The following is a 15,437-nucleotide window of genomic DNA, read 5'->3' on the forward strand; positions in this document are numbered from 1 at the left end:
CCACTGCGAGGACGGTCAGCTGTCCGTCCTGTCTCCCTGTAGCGCTGTCTTATGCGTCTCACAGTACGGAAATTGCAATTTATTGCCCTGGCCACATCTGCATTCCTCATGCCTCCTTGCAGCATGCCTAAGGCATGATCACGCAGATGAGCAGGGACCCTGGGCATCTTTCTTTTGGTGTTTTTCAGAGTCAGTAGAAAGGCCTCCTTAGTGTCCTAAGTTTTCATAACTGTGACCTTAATTGCCTACCGTCTGTAAGCTGTTAGTGTCTTAACGACAGTTCCACTGGTGCATGTTCATTAATTGTTTATGGATCATTGAACAAGCATGGGAAACAGTGTTTAAACTCTTTACAATAAAGATCTGTGAAGTTATTTGGATTTTTACAAATTATCTTTGAAAGACAAGGTCCTGAAAAAGTGACGTTTCTTGTTTTGCTGAGTTTATTAGTAAGGATTGTGCTTTGTTGAGTTTGAACCAAATGGGTGTTACCCTTTTTGATCTGCTTTAGTGAAAGATCCGTTTATACCATCAATCCTCCCGAGTCACTACCCTGTTTTAGGTGTTTATGTTTGAATGATGGAAGTAACATTTCCCTGTAGCCTGGAGGACATTGAGTATCTATGACACCATGTTTCTAGAATAATTATTATGTCAAGACTTTGGTATTGTTAAGAATATTTGGGTTTGTGGTTTTAAGACCTAAGCTAGAAGAAGAGTACAAGCCCTGGAAAATAAATACCTATTTAACAGTGAAAATATGTTTGCATATTTGTGAATTAAGAAAAATAAAACTGTTTTGTGTTTGCGTGCGTGCGTGTGTGGTTGATGCACCCAATCAATACTTAGGCTAAGCACACTAACCACACACAACACAAGAGTGAATGTGTAAACTACAGTATAAGAATTTGTCAATACTAGGAGTGAAGACACTGTAAATTATATAAATAGACAAATACCTCTCTTTCTCTCCTTCTCTCCAGTCTCCCTGTCTCTCCTGCAGTGCGGCTGTAGTTCCAGAGGAGGATCAGGTTCTGGAGAAGGGCACGGTGCAGAACGGTTGCCATGACGATCACACAACCAATAGCAGCAAGGTTTGCCTCACCTTACCTCACTCTAGTGAACGTTTGACCTTTGAACCTAGCCGTGACCTTTACTCATCCCAACCTGACTTCACTTAAATCCAACCCCAGTTCATAAAACCAGGCTTAGTGTTATCATATTTTATTTCTGAAGTCATATTTATATCGCCATACTGTACATGATGGAATGACCTGACAAGAACAAGCCTGACATAACTTTATAGAACCTAGCCAAACGGAAATGTCTTGATTCATTTGGATTCACTAACTAAGTCACTAATCACTCTTATCCAAGACCTCAGGTATAACCCTTCTCACTCTCCTCTTTCTGTTTCAGCACACGCGCACACACGCACGCACGCACGCACGCACGCACGCACGCACGCACACACACACACACACAAACACACAGCTTCTCACTAGCCTCTCTCCTCTCAACTCCACCAGGACACCGCATCTCTCAAATGTCCCTCCCAGGCCCCCGTAGGCCGCAGCCCTAAGGCCCTGAACGGTCTGCTGAGCCCCAGGCTGGAGGAGCCCCTGACCAACAGCCAAACGTCCCTGTGTGAGATGCTCCAGGAGAAGGAGAAGAAGTGGGGTGGAGGGGCCATGGGGATGGACCACTCTGCTCTCATCCCCCTGCGCTCCAAGAACTTCAGAGAGAGGAGCGACGCTCACTTTGTAGATGTTATCAAAGAGGACAGGTGAGGCGATGGATGGATGTTACACAAACTGATCTGGAACCGGGCTTGATGGATGTGGTGGTGCTTTTTGGGGAGTTGGCAGAACAGCACTAATAGATCTGAGACCAGGCTAAGGGAATCAAAGGATAAGATTCTGATCGCTGAAGGCTGAACTGTTATGTAAGAAGCAGACCCACATGTATCTTTCATGTGGTATCAATGTCTGTTTTGATACAGTGTGTCTATTTACAATGTGCTTTATAGAACTAGTGTTACAGAAATTCCCTTCCTTTCCCTAAAATCCCCAGTTGTATAGAAATCTGGGTTGGAGGATCTGGATTTCCTGCTTATTCCCCCCGATTCTGGGAACTCTCCAACTGGGATAGAAAATATATATATAATATTTTTCTAATGTTTTGAGGTAGTTACCAGAATTTTGCAATCCTATATAGAACACACACTGCGGTATGATCTGCTGCGTGCTATTTTGTTTGTAGTGATCCTTACGCTTCTGCCCACTGAATAAGCACCTGGGTCATGTTCATTCGGCACCAAATGGAAGAAAACAGACATGATACAGTTGATGGTCTATCTGGACTTGTCCAGTAAGAAAAGCTCATTTTCCATTGCAAAATGCCTTATGAACACGGACGGCCCTGGTGGTATGATAGGTTGGTGTAACTCTCTCCCCGCCAAGTCTGTCTTCTCTATACTGACTGACTGATGTCTGTTGATCTGTCCATCTCTCAGTCTGATGAAGGACTACTTTTTCAAGCCTCCCATCAACAAGCTGAGCCACACCTTCCTGGACAGAACCCTGGAGTCTGCCTACAGGACTAGTTACCAGGAAGAGGTGTGTATCCCTCTCTGTCTGTTACTCTGTCTCTCTGTCTGCATGTGTCTGTCTGTCTGTTTACTTCCCTGCGTCTGTCTCTGTCTCTCTTTTCTGTCTGTCTTGCTATCTGCCTCTCCCTGTCAACACGTCCTCCCTTTATTTGGTATGTCTGTTCCCTATCTATTAGTAGATAGGGACATGAAACTAACTGTCTGTCTGTCTGCCTGTCTGCCTGCCTGCCTGCCTGCCTGTCTGCCTGTCTGTCTGTCTTCCTCTTATCTGTCACTCTGACTCCCTATCCGTTTCACCTTGTCTGTCTAGCTCTCTGTGTGTGTGTGTGTGTGTGTGTGTGTGTGTGTGTGTGTGTGTGTGTGTTCTCTGAGTAACCTGTAAGCACTGCACTATGTATGGCCTGTCAGGACTGCGGCAAAGACAGGGAAATCACTGCAGGACATCGATAGGAATGTCCTCTTAGCTTGTGATACCCTCTGCTGGTACAGTGGGGAAACTGCATGTTCAACTTCAAGTCTGGATAATGTTTTGTTCAGTTTCATACTTATTACTTAATCACAATGAGACAGTTTTATTAATGTTCTTTTAAGACTTCCATTCTTCATGCTTCTCTATTCTCTCCTGCAACCTTTGCTCTCTCTCTTTTACCCTTTCCAAACCCTCCCGCTCTTTATCTCTTTACTCTCTGCAACCGGACACAGGTACCATTCATTGCCATTGTGCCTTTAGTAAGGCACTTAACGGCGGCTAACGCTGTGCTGCTCTCAGCCTTGTGTGTCTTTGTGTGTGTATGAGGTTGGCGTGTATTGTGATAGCATATCAATCCATTTCAAATGACAAAGTATCTATTCCCTCCCGTCCCCAGGTGGAGACCCAGGCAGCGGTACAGACCTTTGCCAGCCCTACCTTCAGCTCTTTCCTGGACATGGTCCTGTGCTGCTCAGTGTTCCTGGCCCTCTCCCTGGCCTGCCTCCTCCGTCCCCTGCTCTCTCTCCCTGGGGCCCCCCTGCCTGCCCCGGCCCTCACCCTGGTTGCCGTGGCCGCCCTGCTGGAGGCCCTGGCGCTGGTGCTGTCAATACGGTAAGACGGTTAGGGGAGAGAAAATGACGCTGGAAGAAATGGCAGCAGTTTTACGGGCGCCCAACCAATTGTGCTATTATGTGGTGTTTTTCACGTTATTTGTAACTTATTTTGTACATAATGTTTCTGCCACCGTATCTTACGGCAAAAAGAGCTTCTGGATATCAGGACAGCGATCACTCACCTCGGATTAGTCAAAGATTTTTTCTTCAACAAGCAAGAAGCACAAGACATTCTCCAAACACCCGACAGGGCCATCATCCCCATTATTTGCAAGAGGAGGCGACGCAGGTACAGAGGACAAAGAGCCGGATGCCTGGTCAGGACCCGGAAAAGGCGAGTGTGAAAGCTGCCGTTACCGTCAATACTACTCGCCAACGTGCAATCATTGGACAATAAACTAGACGAGGTACGATCACGAATATCCTACCAACGGGACATCAAAAACTGTAATATCCTATGTTTCACGGAATCGTGGCTGAATGACGACATGGATATTCAGCTAGCGGGATACACGCTGCACCGGCAAGATAGAACAGCACACTCCGGTAAGACGAGGGGGGGCGGTCTGTGCATATTTGTTAACAACTAAATAAATTGCAGGCCACACTACTTGCCTAGAGAGTTTTCAGCTATACTTTTTGTGGCTGTTTATTTACCACCACAGACAGATGCTGGCACTAAGACTGCACTCAGACAGCTGTATAAGGAAATAAGCAAACAGGAAACCACTCACCCAGAGGCGGCGCTGCTAGACTTTAATGCAGGGAAACTTAAATCAGTTCTACCAAATTTCCATCAACATGTTAAATGTGCAGCCAGAGGGAAAAAAATTCTAGATCACCTGTACTCCACACACAGAGACGCGTACAAAGCTCTCCCTCGCCCTCCATTTGGTAAATCCGACCACAACTCTATCCTCCTGATTCCTGCTTACAAGCAAAAATTAAAGCAGGAAGCACCAGTGACTCGGTCTATAAAAAAATGGTCAGATGAGGAAGATGCTAAACTACAGGACTGTTTTGCAATCACAGACTAGAACATGTCCGGGATTCTTCCGATGGCATTGAGGAGTACACCACATCAGTCACTGGCTTTATCAATAAGTGCTTCGAGGACGTCGTCCCCACAGTGACTGTACGTACATACCCCAACCAGAAGCCATGGATTACAGACAACATTCGCACTGAGCTAAAGGGTAGACTCTAACCCGGAAGCTTACAAGAAATCCTGCTATGCCCTGCAACGAACCTTCAAACAGGCAAAGCGTCAGTACAGGGCTAAGATTGAATCATACTACACCGGCTCTGACGCTCGTCTTATGTGGCAGGGCTTGCAAACTATTACAGACTACAAAGGGAAGCACAGCCGCGAGCTGCCCAGTGACACGAGCCTACCAGACAAGCTAAATCACTAATATGCTCGCTTCGAGGCAAGCAACACTGAGGCATGCATGAGAGCATCAGCTGTTCCGGATGACTGTGTGATCACGCTCTCCGTAGCCGACGTGAATAAGACCTTTAAACAGGTCAACATACATAAGGCTGCGGGGCCAGAATAATTACCAGGACGTGTCCACTGGACATGTGCTGACCAACTGACAGGTGTCTTCACTGACATTTTCAACATGTCCTTGATTGAGTCTGTAATACCAACATGTTTCAAGCAGACCACCATAGTCCCTGTGCCCAAAAACACAAAGGCAACCTGCCTAAATGATTACAGACCCGTAGCACTCATGTCCGTGGCCATGAAGTGCTTTGAAAGGTTGGTCATGGCTCACATCAACACCATTATCCCAGAAACCCTAGACACAGTCCAATTTGCATACTGCACAAACAGATCCACAGATGATGCAATCTCTATTGCACTCCACACTGCCCTTTCCCACCTGAACAAAAGGAACACTTATGTGAGAATGCTATTCATTGACTACAGCTCAGCGTTCAACACCATAGTACCCTCAAAGCTCATCACTAAGCTAAGGATCCTGGGACTGAATACCTCCCTCTGCAACTGGATCCTGGACTTCCTGACGGGCTGCCCCCAGGTGGTGAGGGTAGGTAGCAACACATCTGCCACGCTGATCCTCAACACTGGAGCTCCCCAGGGATGCGTGCTCAGTCCCCTCCTGTACTCCCTGTTCACCCACGACTGCATGGCCAGACACGACTCCAACACCATCATTAAGTTTGCAGACGACAACGACGAGACAGCCTATAGGGAGGAGGTCATAGACCTGGCTGGGTGGTTATTCTGGCACCAGAACAGAATAACAACCTATCCCTCAACGTAGCCAAGACTAAGGAGATGATTGTGGACTACAGGAAAAGGAGGACCGAGCACGCCCCCATTCTCATCGACGGGGCTGTAGTGGAGCAGGTTGAGAGCTTCAAGTTCCTTGGTGTCCACATCAACAACAAACTAGAATGGTCCACACACACCAAGACAGTCGTGAAGAGGACACGACAAAGCCTATTCCCCCTCAGGAGACTAAAAAGATTTGGCATGGGTCCTGAGATCCTCAAAAGGTTCTACAGCTGCAACACCGAGAGCATCCTGACTGGTTGCATCACTGCCTGGTAAGGCAATTGCTCGGCCTCTGACCGCAAGGCACTACAAAGGGTAGTGCGTACGGCCCAGTACATCACTGGGGCCAAGCTTCCTGCCATCCAGGACCTCTACACCAGGCGGTGTTAGAGGAAGGCCCTAAACGTTATCAAAGACCCCAGCCAACCCAGTCATAGACGGTTCTCTCTACTACCGCATGGCAAGCGGTACTGGAGTGCCAAGTCTAGGACAAAAAGGTTCCTCAACAGTTTTTACCCCCAAGCCATAAGACTCCTGAACAGGTAATCAAATGGCTACCCGGACTATTTGCATTTTGAGCCCCCCCAGTAACCCCTCTTTTTACACTGCTGCTACTCTCTGTTTATCGTATATGCATAGTCACTATAACTATACACTCATGTACATACTACCTCAAATTGGGCCGACCAACCACTGCTCCCGCACATTGGCTAACCGGGCTGTCTGCATTGTGTCCCACCCACCACCCTCCAACCCCTCTTTTACGCTACTGCCACTCTCTGTTCATCATATATGCATAGTCACTTTAACCATATCTACATGTACATACTACCTCAATCAGCCTGACTAACCGGTGTCTGTATGTAGCCTCGCTACTTTTATGGCCTCACTACTGTATATAGCCTGTCTTTTTACTGTTGTTTTTATTTCTTTACTTACCTATTGTTCACATAATACCTTTTTGCACTATTGGTTAGAGCCTGTAAGTAAGCATTTCACTGTAAGGTGACCTGTTGTATTCGGCGCACGTGACAAATAAACTTTGATTTGAGAAGGAGAGGTGGAGAGGTGAAGAGAGGGAGAGAGGAATGGGGAGGAGGAGGAAAAGGGGGGAAGAAGTTCAGAGGGATGGAAGGAGGAGGGAGAAGAGGGGAAAGTGATATGAGGGGTGGGTTGGAACTGGGGAGGAGAGGAAGAGGGGGAGAATGGTAAAGGAAGGGAGAGAACTAAGTGGGATGAGGTTTGAAGATGGGGAAAAGGGGAGGCCATTAGCCTGTTTTTCAATGGGGTTGGATTACTGTACACGTACTGTCTATCAGCCCTCTCTGAGCGAACCTCCTCTCCTCCTCTCCCAGGATGGCCTTCTACCTGGACAGCGTGATGAGCTGCACTAGGACCCTGCTGAAAGCCATCTCTGGCTGGGTCCCCCGTCACCTGATAGGTGCCGTGCTGGTGTCCCTGCCCGCTGTGTCCGTCTTCTCACACGTCACCTGTGACATGCACCTCTCCATACAGGTGAGCGTGTCTATTCTGTTCATTTGCCCTGGTAATTTCCTCCAGAGTTTGCTAATGCTAACGATTGTTCCTTCCTGTGTCTCTATCGGTGTCTCCCAGTTCACCATGCTCACCTGCTGTGCAGTGATCATTGCCATCATCCAGTACTGTAACTTCTGCCAGCTGAGCTGCTGGATGCGCTCGGCCATGGCCACGGTGGTGGGACTGGTGCTGTTCGCCCTGCTCTTCAGCCCACCCTGCAGGTCAGGCACGTTATGATGGCTTCTATTTTTTAACACATTTATGGCCCTTTTTTGTTGGTCGGAAAGGACCTGAAAGGGGCATCTGCAGTTCAAACAACAATAACAACACGTGACACCCTGTCACTGTTTTGGTAAACAACTGAGGAACGGGGCTAGAGAAATGTTACCACCCTCAAATTTGTATATTACCCATTTAATCCACTCACTGAAGTTCGATAGGATATTGTATACAATATTACCACAATGTCATAAATTAGTATGACTTTTCCTTTGTGCTGACACTGTGTGGAATTTAATTTGTCGTGGACTCGATTAATCTCATCCGACCGTGTCTCGTGTTTTTGTCTCCTCTGTCTTCCAGTTCTGCCAACAGTATGTTATTTTGGTGAGTAGAAGGAAGTTATCCATACAACTAATGATGCATTCACAATGTATCATTGGAAGGCCATGCTGTATTCTCAGATTATAAATATATCTCTCTCACTCCACCTTTCCTTAACTCCTTCCCTCTCTCTTTTTCTCCATCCCTCCTTCCTTCTCTCCCTCCCTGCCTACATTTCTCTACATCTCTACCTCCCTACCTCATTCTCCATCACTCCCTTCTTCTCTCCTTCCTTGTTTCTCCACCCTTTCCCTTTCTTTCTCTATCTCTCCCTCCCTTTCTCTCTCCTCCAGGTCTGGCAACGCCACCCACAACAGTAACCGCAGCAGTCTTGTACATGGTCAGCCTGAGCCCGCCGCTGACCCCGTGCCCCGCCTCCAGGACCTGCTGGGCCCCGAGGTGGGAGTGGCTTTCTTCCTGCTCCTCCTGCTCGTCTGGTTCCTCAACCGCGAGTTTGAGGTCAGCTACCGCCTCCATTACCACGGCAACGTGGAGGCCGACCAGCACCGCATCAAGATCCAGAACATGAGGGACCAAGCCGATTGGTTGCTTAGGAACATCATCCCCATCCACGTGGCAGAGCAGCTCAAAGTGACTCAGAGTTATTCCAAAAACCATGGTAGCGTTGGCGTGATTTTTGCCAGTATCGTTAACTTTAGCGAGTTCTACGAGGAGAGTTACGAGGGCGGCAAAGAGTGCTACCGCGTGCTCAACGAGCTCATCGGTGACTTTGACGAACTGCTTCGCGAGCCGCCCTTCAACAACATCGAGAAGATCAAGACCATCGGCGCCACGTACATGGCGGCGGCCGGGCTGAACGCGCAGCAGTGTGCCGAGGCGCCGCACCCGCACGGCCACCTGCGGGCGCTGTTTGACTTCGCACTGGAGATGATGCGCGTGGTGGACGACTTCAACAAGAACATGCTGGGCTTCAAGTTCAAGTTGCGCATCGGGTTCAACCACGGCCCTTTGACCGCAGGGGTGATCGGCACCACGAAGCTGCTCTACGACATCTGGGGCGACACTGTGAACATTGCCAGTCGGATGGACACCACGGGCGTGGAGTGCCGCGTGCAGGTGAGCGAGGAGAGCTACTGCGCCCTCAGTGCCATGGACTACAACTTCGACTACCGCGGCACAGTCAACGTCAAGGGCAAAGGTCAAATGAAGACCTTTCTGTTCCCCAAGAGTGCAGACAGTGGTGCCCCCGTTCCCCAGTACCTGCTCTCCGTATCGCCAGAGATCCGGGTGCAGGTGGACGGGAGTATCGGGCGCTCGCCAACGGATGAGCTCTCTAATATGGTGCCTAGCTCCATGGCTGGCGTACCCAGTATCACCAGTCCCTCGCTCAGCTCTGGGGTGTCCACAGGTCTGCTGCGGCCTGAGAGGGGGGTGGTGGAGGCTGGAGATAGGCCAGACAGTCGGCAACAATACTACTGTAGCCCTACTACTACAGAGACCATCGCAGCCAGACGCTCCTCCTCATCATCCTACGTTGGTCTAGCCTCCCTGCCTATCACTAGTCAAGCTGGAGCTACTTTGACAGTCCAACAACCAAATCTACCCATCACTAATAAAGGTGAAACTCCTTCAACCAACGTCCAACACCCAAATCTGCCCACCACTAGTCTAGCTGGAGCTCCTACAACAAACGTCCTCCAACAACCAAAACCTGTGGCGCCTGCCTCCCTCCAGCCTCTCTCCCCTCAGAATGCCACAGCAACTGAGTCACGGAAGCAGGTGGAAAAAGAGAAAGAGGAGAAGGACGATGATGACATTATTGGCGAGCTAACGAAACTCTAAGACTGTTATGTCTGCGATAGTTTTTTGCATTAGCCTTCAGCCCTTTAAGCACGGCCTTTCTTGCATTCCTGCCAGTTGAAGCTTATTATGGAACAGTCATATGTGACGAGAAGGAGGTAGCACCTAAATGGCAGACTGTAAGAAACCAGTTTCTGGCTCCTCAGTTGTCAATTCTTCTCCAGGTTCGTGCTCATTAGGACACGCCTTTGTAAATCTTTTTGCAACTGTAAGCGAAAATTAGCGTTTCTTATTGAACAAGTTCAGATACTAGGTCTGTTTTCTTCCCGCTCATGTCCACTGAACACGACCGATGTATCTGGTGGGCACAGTAAGAGTGAATAAGAAGATAGGGAAAGTACGATGGGCGCTATTACTGAACTTATGTTGCTATAGAAACCCAGCCTCCTATGATCTACTTGATTCTCACTAACATCTTTAGTCTTTTTTTTGTTGTATGTTTTTGGCTTTTTTTTCTCGCCTTTGTTTTTTTATGTCTTGATTAAGTGCCTTTAGCACAAAATAATGTGTAGACCAAGCTGATCTGGACAAGGAAAGAAGAAGAAACTTAAAGGGAAAAGACAACTGGGAAAGACTTCTACACTACAAAACTGTGAACCTTATGTACATTTTAAGGCAAAAGCTTGGTTTCTGTCAGTTTGTTACAGTTGTCTTTGGTCTGTGTTGCTTTTATTACTGTAGTTAAGGAGTTTACAAGAATCGGAGCAATAAGGAATGCCACAGTGAAGAGTGAATGATGGGTTACAAATGGGGAAGCAAGATGGAGTCGTCTTTTCACAGTGAATCACTTTAAATTGTCTAAGAAAAGCACAGGCCTCGCACAGCGCTCTCAGACAAACCCACAACAATATCTAGAACATCAGTCGGAAGGCTTGACTGTGTGCTTGTGTCTGTGTGCTACACTACAGTAATAACTGCCGTCCACGGCCTCATGTGGAGAGGTGGCTGTAAGTTGTCATTCTGCAACTGATGAAACCGTGGGAAGAAGGTCGGGAGTGGGATTAAGAAATAATGAAATCCCTCTTGCTGATGTGGTATCTGTTCTCCTGGCCCTGGTTAAAAGTAAGGACCTCTGTCTTACCAGCCTCAAGCCGTCAACTAGACCTTGGTAATAGTAATTAGGGCTGAATCCTAACTCCCACTTAAGTCTGTTTTATGTCGAGGTCTCCCATTGACATCAATGCATGACTAAGTGAAAATGTTTAAGTTAGGACTTGACCCTAACTCTTTAACATATCATTAATTAGCTTCAACTGCACATTAGCTCTGCAAGTCTATAAAGCTAACTTTTAGCACCACAGGTTGGTTCATGTGCCATAACCTCTTCCTAGTCTTTTACAGGAATGCAATCTGCTGTTATGCTACCATTGTTGAGGTTTGAAGTGCACCCCTCTAGGTAGGCCTCCTAATAGGTTGTTTCTATTGAACGTGCTGGTTTGCTTACAATACAGTTAACAATCTGCTAAAACTGTTACATGTGCGTCACGTACATATCATGTGGAATAGGCAAGAGCACAAACAGATTAACCAGATTAACCTGAGTTAAGATGTTGAGTGATCCAGTTTAACGGAATGGTAGATTGGTATATTGACCTTCAAATAGGACTTGATATGCTATCGCCACGCCCCACTCCTGTTACTCTACCGTCCGGCTATTTAGAAATACATGCCAGGGGGAATGCACCCGATTCCTCTTGTTACAGCATTCCTGACAAATTAGATCCTGGATAATAAGGGACATTTCTAACATGCGTCATGTAAACAACATGTGAAAATAAACATGTAAAGTGTGCATGTTCAGTGCTACATATTTTCCTATTTGTTTTGTGTGTTTGTTTTGTTGAAGTTGAGATCTTGTTGTTTTCTTTTTATATATATATATGTGTGTACTGTATGCATTGTTTTATCAGACCCTTTCTTGAGAGAATTGAGTATGGTAAACTGTACAGTGCATTTCCTCCAACTGCAAGTCTAATCATCCCTGTCATTTTCTCTCAGTTTTAGTAAAAGGGCTTGGGTGCTCGGGGGAAATAACAAAACAAGTAATGGTACTACTAGGTTTCCATCCAATTGGCGACAGATTTTCATGCGAATATTCTAAAATCTACATAAAGAAAATATGCGCATTTTTCCACCAGTGGTGTGTTTCCACCAAACGGACTTGTTGCGGATAAAAATCAGTGCATGATGACATAGAGCACACAAAATGTACTTTTTCACTTAAGTTTTCACGTACCAAATAAAAATCTAAAGTTCAGTGTGTTTCCATTCCATTTTCAACTCTACCAATAGTTTTGCTATAAAAAAACTGTTGGGTAAAATAGCAAATGTGCCTACTCTGGTCTTGGTACATGTGCTCTAGCCAACAGCTCGCAGATACAATGAGGATAGGCTCGTTTACATAATGAGATTATTATGGATAAGAGCGAGAAAATGTGTATTTTTCAAACGGCAGCCAAGCATGGATCAACATGTCACCAGAATCAGACCCTGGAGATTTATTGGAAAGGAGCATCAAGATCACTGTGCACTTTCATCACCCTGTGAAGGTCATCAGAAGTTAGGCCTATTTCATCTGTAGCCTAATAAACTGCTTATCATTGCGTGACTCAAGGTTTACTTCGATATGATTATTATATGAATATTTACCTTTAAAGGCATTTCCACTGCCATTTCTCGCATAATTGATAAAAAAATTACCAACACAGAAAGATCCCCACCCCGTCGAACAAACAAATTATCTTTCGGCATTTATAAAATTGTACCGAAACTTCCTGTTTCCATCACAGATGTTGTGATTTAAAAAAAATTATACGATATGACTTTACTCACATAAAAACTGGGGATGGAAACGTTTATATTATTTTTGACCTCAGACATACTTTGAAACCTCAAAGGTACAATATCAAAGCATTCTGAATTAGGAGTATAACTTGGGAAGTAAATGTTCATAGTAAAAGACTCCAAAGCAACATGTTTTAGTTTAGTAAAGATGGAGATACTCAGGATATCCCAGCAATCATTTGGGTTTTAAATGCATCTTTCAACTTTCAGCACTTAAGTTTCTCTTTTGTAGTGCCATAATTTGTTTTTCTACAGGTTCCTTGTGTGTACTGCAAGAGTTTGCTAGTAGTGCCTTTTCAGTCATAGAAAAATCCTCTCTAAATCAACTCTTATATCATTTAATTAAGATTGCCCCGTTTTGTTTTCTCAAACCTCCTTGAATATACATTTGTTTGGCTTTTTTACATGTGCACATATTTTTCTCATCCAAGTTCTTTGAACTTTTTATATGAATTTGACATGTGCCTTTTCTACTACATAACCTGCTGAGCAATTGTTTCCAACATGTAGTATCACTGATATGAGTATGAAACTCAATATTGCAGTTCATTGTCACTTTTTGGTACACAGCTGCCACTTATTTGTTCTGATGTGGATTTAAAAAACAGGGAATAACACAAATGTAGTTTTGCTTTGTTTGACTGGATATTGTTGTACTGTGTAGAATTGCTTGAATGGGGTTAGGCCCATTTTAAGTGCATTAATCTACAAACGGGATTGTTTTCAAATTGTCAAATGTATTCTTACCGATTATGAGCGTGCAACCCTTGTTGTAACCTACCCAAATTGCATTGATTACAATAAAGGGACATATTGGAAACAATCAGTTTAAATAATAAACTTCACACAGTGTTATGTTGCTAAATGTCCCAAGGAAGGGGAATCTGCATAATTGAGGTCTGGACACATGAAAGGAAGATAAAACCTAGATATTAGCTACAACTTATCTTATTGCTTTTGAGAAACTCTGCTTATCAACCTATGGATTCCTGGTGTTTTATCGTGTTGATGCTGGATAAGTAGCGTTCTTTAGAAAGCAAAGGGAAATAAATAGTTGAATTTAAGGCTAACTCTTATAGAGGTGTTGGAGCTCAAATCTTATGCCCAATTCAGTCCGAACCGTACTGTGATGATGGCTCTATTTTCATTTCACACTGCAACTGTGGTGAACGTGTTACCGAACCAGCTCAGTACAGCTCGGTTGGGCTCAGTAGTGTGAAAAGGGTATTGTGTTCCCTACTTAAAAAAAAGCTTAGTTTTTTTTGTACTAACTTGCCTTCATTGCAAAAAGGACTTCATGAATTGACAATGGGATTGAAACGTTGTGAACTAACAGAATGGCACATTGAGACTGGTTTTGATGCCAAATATAGATGTCATTGATTTGATGTATGTTTGGCCTTATTTCGCCCTCTTTCATTAGCTTGTCGTGCACATTGATGACGGGTTGTTTCTATACTCACTAGTACGATATGTATGCAGTATGTATACATTTTGCACAAAGCACTCACTCTGTATGTACATATGCATTTTATATTTTGTATTATTTATACAGGTGCCATTGTTGAATGGTTGAGGAATACATGGAAGGTTAGATAAATGTTAGAACACTGTTACAATTATGTCCAAATGTCATGTTTGCCTGCATGTATAGTATGTGTGTGTACCTACCTGTACGAATGTTTGTGTAACTGTATGATTGTGGGAGAGGGATGCTCTAACCTAGGATTGTGTGCTGCTTGAACTTGTCCATTTCTTTCCACCTCAGTATGTCAAAGTCAATTTACATTTGAGTAATTTAGCAGACACTCTGATCCAGAGCATACATTTTTTCCATACTGGTGCCCCGTGGGAATCGAACTCACAACTTGGCATTGCAAGCACCATGCTCTACCAACTGAGCCACATGGGACTCTGACAAGGACCTATAAGGACATTTTCCTGCCACCACTACTTCTATATAGGCCTAGGCGACAGATCTCTCCATCCTAAGGGATCCCATGGTATTGCCCCATGAGTAGCCTGGTCGGTCTCAGATTGGTTTGTGCTGTTGGCAGCTCCTATGGTCAATGTAACAGCAAACAATGACCATAGGAGTTGACGAGACAGTGCAAACAGATCTGGGACCAGGCTATATCATCAACACCCTGCAAGGTAAAATCACACTGCTAGATTTCTGTTAACGTTTTCAGACCCTGTTTCATATAAGCCTACTGTACAGTTGTGGCTGGTAGATCTTTGGCCTCCCTCCCACTGTATTTTATATAGCACGCTGCATTTTTGGAGGGGTCTGCAAATGAAGGTTTAAAAAAAAAGGAATAAAGTGATTTTTTTCTGAGACTTGTTTGGATGGTTCTGTTTGCATTGCTTGATATTTACCCATTATTACAACTTTTGATGATGCATTTACAATTGACATGTAAACTTCTGTTGTTTGGCTCCTTAAATTGATACAAATGTAGTGGACTAGATGGATGGACAAGGGTGAAGTGCCCCAAAATGGTCTTATGAGGGTTGGTGACTTGGAGACGCATGATACACAATGTATATGGGGGGCTGCACAATAACTGCTCACTTGTACATTGTTCTGTAACACTTTAGGTTAGAAAGTGCTTTGACAGCTACTTAATT

General features: G+C 45.1%; 1 protein-coding gene across 2 annotated transcripts in view; it reads left to right on the forward strand.

Annotated features, from left to right (window-relative positions):
* Window positions 1-15,146, forward strand: part of LOC139581535 (adenylate cyclase type 9-like) — a 98,641-nt gene extending 83,495 nt beyond the window's left edge. For both annotated transcript variants that reach the window (XM_071411522.1, XM_071411436.1), the window contains 8 exons: window positions 984-1,094; window positions 1,530-1,786; window positions 2,516-2,618; window positions 3,478-3,692; window positions 7,358-7,517; window positions 7,617-7,759; window positions 8,121-8,144; window positions 8,435-15,146. In XM_071411522.1, coding sequence (XP_071267623.1) covers window positions 984-1,094; window positions 1,530-1,786; window positions 2,516-2,618; window positions 3,478-3,692; window positions 7,358-7,517; window positions 7,617-7,759; window positions 8,121-8,144; window positions 8,435-9,944 — 2,523 coding nt within the window. In that variant the 3' untranslated portion in view covers window positions 9,945-15,146. The remainder of the gene's footprint in view (window positions 1-983; window positions 1,095-1,529; window positions 1,787-2,515; window positions 2,619-3,477; window positions 3,693-7,357; window positions 7,518-7,616; window positions 7,760-8,120; window positions 8,145-8,434) is intronic.
* The last annotated feature ends 291 nt before the right edge of the window (window positions 15,147-15,437 follow it).

This window comes from Salvelinus alpinus, chromosome 1 (genome assembly GCF_045679555.1).
Source record: "Salvelinus alpinus chromosome 1, SLU_Salpinus.1, whole genome shotgun sequence".
NCBI classification, from domain to species: Eukaryota; Metazoa; Chordata; class Actinopteri; order Salmoniformes; family Salmonidae; genus Salvelinus; species Salvelinus alpinus.